The sequence below is a fragment of the Staurois parvus genome, unplaced genomic scaffold (assembly GCF_062004578.1).
Source record: "Staurois parvus isolate SC_StPar_1 unplaced genomic scaffold, SC_StPar_1.0 ptg000011l, whole genome shotgun sequence".
NCBI classification, from domain to species: Eukaryota; Metazoa; Chordata; class Amphibia; order Anura; family Ranidae; genus Staurois; species Staurois parvus.
This window is the reverse complement of record NW_028317807.1, coordinates 27,524,502-27,530,982: the sequence shown is the minus strand read 5'-3', so window position 1 is coordinate 27,530,982 and position 6,481 is coordinate 27,524,502. Positions and strand designations below refer to the sequence as shown.

Here is a 6,481-nt window from a genome sequence, read left to right as displayed (position 1 = left end):
ACCTCATTAGTGCTGCCTATCAGTGCCGCCTATCAGTGCCCATCAGTGCTACCTATCAGTGCTGCCTATTAGTACCCATCAGTGCTGCCTCATCAACGCACATCAGTGAAGGAGAAAAATTACCTGTTAGAAAAATTTTATAATAGAATATCGCGCAAAAAGTAAAATGCCCAGCGACGATTAAATACCACCAAAAGAAAGCTCTATTTGTGAGAAAAAAAATTATAAAAATTTCATATGGGTACAATCTTGCATGACCTCGCAATTATCAAAGTGCGACAGCGCTGAAAGCTGAAAATTGGCCTGGTAAAGAAGGGGGTATAAGTGCCCGGTAGGCAAGTGGTTAAATACAGCTCATCTTTTTGACTTTTGGATTTCAGTGAAGATGTGTGATCAAAGCCTTAAAACTGAACCTTTTAGCTCTCTAAAAATATCCATACACCTCTTCAGCTGCCTCCCCTTTGTTAAAGTGCTATGTGATGAGTAGGATGCAGCAATGGAATGGAGGGAGGTAGGAGGCATGGGTTTATAAAAGGTGAGTATAATTCCATTTCTGTTACAGATGATTGCAATCTGGATATGTTTAGACACCCGAGAGCATCTTTTTAATCTGCATACATACTTAAATAGCAGTTGCAGTAACTGTTTAGCACTGAATTTGAAAGTGAACCTATCTGGAGTGAAGCTTGGTGATTTTTAATTTGAAAAATACTAGTTGACCAACTGTCCACTGACTCCCTTGTCTTAATACTTATTCAACAACCAAACAGTAAGGACTTCTAAATTCTCTGATCTGTAAGGTTGTTCAAGTCAGTCACTCAAAATACTGAATGAGCAGCCAGACCACTAACATTTAGAAAGAAAAAAAAAAAAAAGTTAGCATTGGCAGTCCCCATTTGTCCCCGAGGAAAGATTACCTTTAATAGTTTTAGAGCATATTAATGTGCTCAGAGGGCAGAGCCCTAGATGCAGCTCCAGCACATTGCTTGGTGTTGTCACACTGAGAAAAAGGAAACAGGGCTCACTTTAGGGGTCTGTGTGAACAGGCTTTAGGCTTGTGTCAAAGGCATTGGTTTGACATCCACTAGAGATGCTTCCGAGTTAAGAGTTCATTTTTTTCTTTTTTTACCCGAACTTCTGTATTTCTATATAAAAACAAACAATAAAAGGCAATACCAATTTTTTATTTTATCCTTCCAATATCAGAATGTCCAAACACACATACCACTGTTTAATCTGACATAGCAAAACATTTTTGTGTATTAGCAGTCTGCAGCATTAAAATTATGAATGTAACAATTGTTTAAGTACCCTATTCTTATTCAATTATTAGAGTGCGTTGTGTTCTTTTTATTTAGATTGTCTATCTGAGGTGACTGTTGTGATCAGTTGCCATCAAAGGTCATCTCTTTGAACAGCCAATATAGTATAAATCGAATTGCATTGAATTTGTAAGCATTTGAACAGCACAGTAAATAAAGCCCTGAGATGTTTCAGTAAATTGTTACATAAGAGCATATCATTGCAATTTTAACAAAAACGGACCCATATACAGAGCAAATACGCACAGTTGAGCTGCGTATTTACCAACCCTCAACCACTTCCCCTTAAATCCTTCCCATCATATTACTTTATAAAGTTCTATACATCCAGGAGTTGAGAAGGATAAGCCATCATTCTAACCACTGTGATTGGCTGTCACAGTGGTCACATGATCAGAAGCCTGTCCCGTCGGCTACTGATCAGTACTGGGGACCCAGAGCTGTCTTTATATTGGGAGAGTGCACTCAGCACAGAAACACTGGCTGCCCAGTGACTCGTGTGGGGTGAGTGGGTGTTAAAGCCCATCCTTTTGTTGTGGTAGACAGGTGGAAACATGTTCAGCTGCAAAGGCAGCGGACAGGAGTGTGTATGTGTATATGTATGGGAAAAAACAATCCCTGTTGCAGTCGAAGAGTGGTATTCAAATGAATGGCACCTGCATTTCATTGCCCTGAAACCACATGCAATGCATGCAGTTGTGCAGGTTTTTAGGGGCTTAAACAGAAAGTGAGGAGATGGCATAACAGAAAGTGAAGGGACGGCATAACACCTCCTCACTGCCTGTCCAAAATTGCTCTGAAAAACCATCCAACACGGATTGCTCTTCAAGAGGAAGACAAGTGTAAATAAGCCCTAAATGTGTTAAGGTGAAAAGCAGCAGCTGCACCCAAAGTGGTGGGGGAGTTACAAGCATTAAATCTTAGGCCCCTTTCACACAGGCCAGATCCATTTTGCTCAGCAGGGGATCTGTCCGCTGCTCCCCTGCTGAGCTGGGCAGAGTAGTCGGATGACAAGTGCATGTCCGATCCGCTTGTGCAGAGCGGACACAGACTCTGCTCTATGGGCAGTCGAATGTAGACAAACCGGTTGTCAGTTTACACCCAACTGACCTCTGATCTAATCCGGCCAGAGAGGAAAGGTTCCCTTCTGCTTTTTTTTTTCCCCCGGATCGGAGGTAGCCGTGTGTAAACGGACACAAGTCCATTTACATCAGACTGCTCTCAGAGAAGACTGGAAGGTCCAATCAGGCCCGCCTGAAAAATGGACAGGCAGACCCGATCGGACCACTCATGTGAAAGGGGCCTTATACATCATCACACATAAGCAACATGTTTCCCAACAATACTTTAGCTGATAAAACACCAGGTGACTGAAATTATGCTAATGGTAACAATGAAGTATCTGCTGATAATATGTATCTTATCAAACTTTCAGCTCTAAGCACATTATTTGTATAAATTTCACTTAAGTACAACATGGAGCAACAATGCAAACATTCACTCCCATTTACTTGTTTTGTTAATTACACTCCTCTGTAACTCCTCAAATCCCTGCTCTTTCCAGATATTGCACTACAATTTTTTTTTGTTTGTGGGTAAATACCTTTTTCAGCGTCATGTATCCTACACTTCTGCCTTTCTCACTTAGGCCCCTATGCAAAGCCTCAAGGGCTTCACACATCACAAATTATACAGGAGACCGGCTGCTAGGATCTGAAAGAGATAACCGTCTCCCTCATGATGTCAGCAAAGAAGATGGTGGCACAGGACTCAGATGTAGTGGTTTTTGGTGAATTACTACAGGACAGCACTGGATTTAATGGGTGGCGGAATATACGAATTGTGCTCAACCTAGCAGTCAGGATAAGAATGGGGGGTTAAGTGTAAAATGAACACCAGTGGGGCGGGGGGAGGCTGTCTGGGCTGGGGGAAAAAGTTCTCTTTAACAAAGTCATGTTTACTATGTTGGGCTAAAACATTTTTGTGTTTGGAAACCAAGGGCAAACTTTTGGGTTTCAGATATAAAACAGATGGATACAGATCTTTTCATACATAATTACTAGATAACATTTCAAAAGGCAATATGTGTTAACCACTGCCAGATGTATTTGACAGTACAAACATGACCACATTCCTGCATACATGGCTTTAGTATTAGCCTAATGTTGGTGGAAAAGTTTGTCTTTATAATTTGCTGCCATTTTCTTGCATTTCCTGGAGCAGGTTGTGTCTTGACCTCTCTACCACATCCCCAGTGTCATGTCAATGCTTTGTGTCACACCATCAGAGGTTAGGCAGGCCTCCTTGCTCAGCTTTCATACGCTTCAACAGGTGCTCTGTCACTCGGGACAGGGGGTTGGCCTTGTACGAGGGGTCTTTAATCAAGTCTTGGACACGAGAAATGTCTTCCTCACTGGAAAAAAAAAACAAAAGAAAAAAAAACATGGTAACTTGGCAAAATAAAATTACTAAGAACACATTTAATACCTTCTACGATACCTGAATGCGCACGGTGATCACCAACTCTCTTGGTTATTTCTTCAGGACTCAACCTATTATCAATATGTGAGACAGGTGACATCTAAGGCTTCATCCACATGGCTCTACATTGTGCAGAGCCTACGTAATGCCATGCCCTGTAACCTGCTGCCACCAATTTAGTGTGCATTCGGAGCATACATCAGTACATATGTGGGTGCTTTAAGCAAACCCTGTCCCACAGATACACACAGCCGCCTCTTTTAGTACATCTCAATGTGCAGCTGAAGGTGACAGCAGCAGGCCCCGGAAATGTCAGTATGTAGGCTCTGCACGCTGTACGGCTCCTGTATGGACTGTCTACTTTAACCACTTGCCTTCCGGGCACTTATACCCCCTTCCTTACCAGGCCAATTTCCATCTTTCAACGCTGTCACAATTTAAATGACAATTGCGTGGTCATGCAACATTGTACCCATATGAAATTTTTATCATTTTTTTCTCACAAATAGTGCTTTCTTTTGGTGGTATTTACTTGCCGCTGGGTATTTTACTTTTTATGCTATAAAGAAAAAAAAGAGCAAAAAATTTGAAAAAAAAAAAAAAAAAAAGGATTCTTTGTTTCTATTATAACATTTTGCAAACAGGTAATTTTTCTCCTTCACTGCGTTGATGAGGCTGCACTGATGAGGTGGCACGGATAGGCGGTACTGATGACGGTTACTGATAGTCACCACTGACTGGCGCAACTGCTGGGCACTGACTGGCACAACTGCTGAGCAGCACTGATGTGCACAGGTGGGTGGCACTGATGGGCACAGGTGGGTGGCACTGCTGGGCACCGATCATCAGGGCACTGATCATCAGTGCCCTGATGATCGGTGCCAATCCCTACTCTGACAACTGCCGGTTCTCGGCAGTACTTTCCCCACGTTCTGACAGCGTGAGGAAAGTGCAGCCGAGAACCGGCAACTGCATTTCCCTGTGATCAGCATGTCATTGGACACGGCTGATCACGTGGTAAAAAGTCGCTGTGATTGGCTTTTGACCACATCACTGTGTCCTACAGACACAGCTGATTACGTGATCACCGGGTGCGCGCCCCCGGAGAGTGCATTCTGGAAGGATGTCATAGGACGTCCTCCCAGAACTGGCCAGCCACAGTGTAGCTGTCATTTGGCTATCTGCGGTCGGCAACTAGTTAAAAAAAAAGAAAAAAAAAAGGGGGTCATTTTTTTTTTTTTAAATAAATGGTTATGCAGACCTTAATAATACACATGTGCTGTTGCCCCACTATAAAGAGTTATATAGTCTGGCTTTCTCCTGCACTACTTACTCTAATCCACTTGTTTGTTCCTTATTTTATGGTTGTACTGTTGTGTTTACCAAACTCTTGGCCTTCCCATGAGAGCTGTCAGTGCAAAAAAAAAACACCAGTGGAAAAAAAAAATAGCAGCAATTTGCTGTAAGGAGTCCCCATTGATGGTACAGTAATTGCCCTTGATCTATCCTTTAAATACATGTGCCTCTACTATGGGGCTTCTCAAAGTTTGTAGAGTTAGGACCACAGAATACCAGGGTGCCGTGATGTGGCTCTGTGTTTTACGTATGTATTTGCAAACGTGTGCCAACTAAACCCCTGTTTTTAATGCATACTGTTAGACAGGTTAATTCGGTTGTTGGCAAGCTGGCTGGCAAGTTGATTTTGAACCTTTTTTTTTTAATTGACATGTGTTGTCTGGTTCACGTAGTCATTGCTTCAAAAGTCAATTATAGACTGGGGCAGGTGCCTTCTTTTGTATTGTTGAATTGTAGGTGAGTGGGTGCACTGGACACCCTGGCTGCCATTGTGCTACATGCTGGGTGTCCAGTGTGCTCCTGTGCCTTTAAAGAGGGGTGGGCTCCCTCAGGTTCACCTGCCCTTGATCTATCCTTTAAATACATGTGCATCTACTATGGGGGCTCTCAAAAGTTTGTAGAGTTAGGACCACAGAATACCAGGGTGCCATGATGTGGTTCTGTGGCTTATGTATGTATTTGCAAATGTGTGCTAACTAAACCCCTGTTTTTAAACGCATACTGTTAGGTTAATTCGGTTGTTGGCAAGCTGGCTGGCAAGTTGATTTTTAACCTTTTTTTTTTTTTTATTGACATGGTACAGTAATTGCCCTTATTTTTTGAATATACATTAAACCCATCATAAAACAAAACCACAAGAGTGGTGCTTTTTTTTCCTGCCCTCTTCCCTTGCAGCATTTATTTTGTTCCATCTCCACAAATGGACTTTCATAACCTCAATTTATTTTTGATTAGATGATGATGATCTCAGAATGGTGATCACAAATGTGAATATTTTTCATTTTCCTTTGTGAAATCATACAATAATATACACATATATTTTTACATCATATTTGAAAGATATGCACAAGAGCATGCAAATAGAGAGTTTAAAGTGTATTTCCATTTTGCAGCCAAACTGGGATAACACCTACTTTATATGTGTTACAAGTCACCATTCACATAGCATAGCAATATGTTAAATAATTGCAGCTTACCTAGATGCTCACTTCTTGAACTTCAGCAAAGAAAAATCCTACATAGTTCCCTTTGTTTATTAGGGTGGCGGGGAGCGGTGTTTGCCATAATTTGCTCTGGCTGGCAGAGCTCATCTCATCAGTTGT

At 41.9% G+C, this 6,481-nt stretch overlaps 1 protein-coding gene across 1 annotated transcript in view; it reads right to left on the bottom strand.

The window, feature by feature from the left end:
• Window positions 1-1,163: 1,163 nt before the first annotated feature.
• The window catches only part of SLX9 (SLX9 ribosome biogenesis factor), a 271,516-nt gene continuing 266,198 nt past the window's right edge, over window positions 1,164-6,481 (bottom strand). The window contains exon 6 of the mRNA XM_089671909.1: window positions 1,164-3,735. Within this exon, the coding sequence (XP_089528035.1) occupies window positions 3,606-3,735 (130 nt within the window). The 3' untranslated portion in view covers window positions 1,164-3,605. The remainder of the gene's footprint in view (window positions 3,736-6,481) is intronic.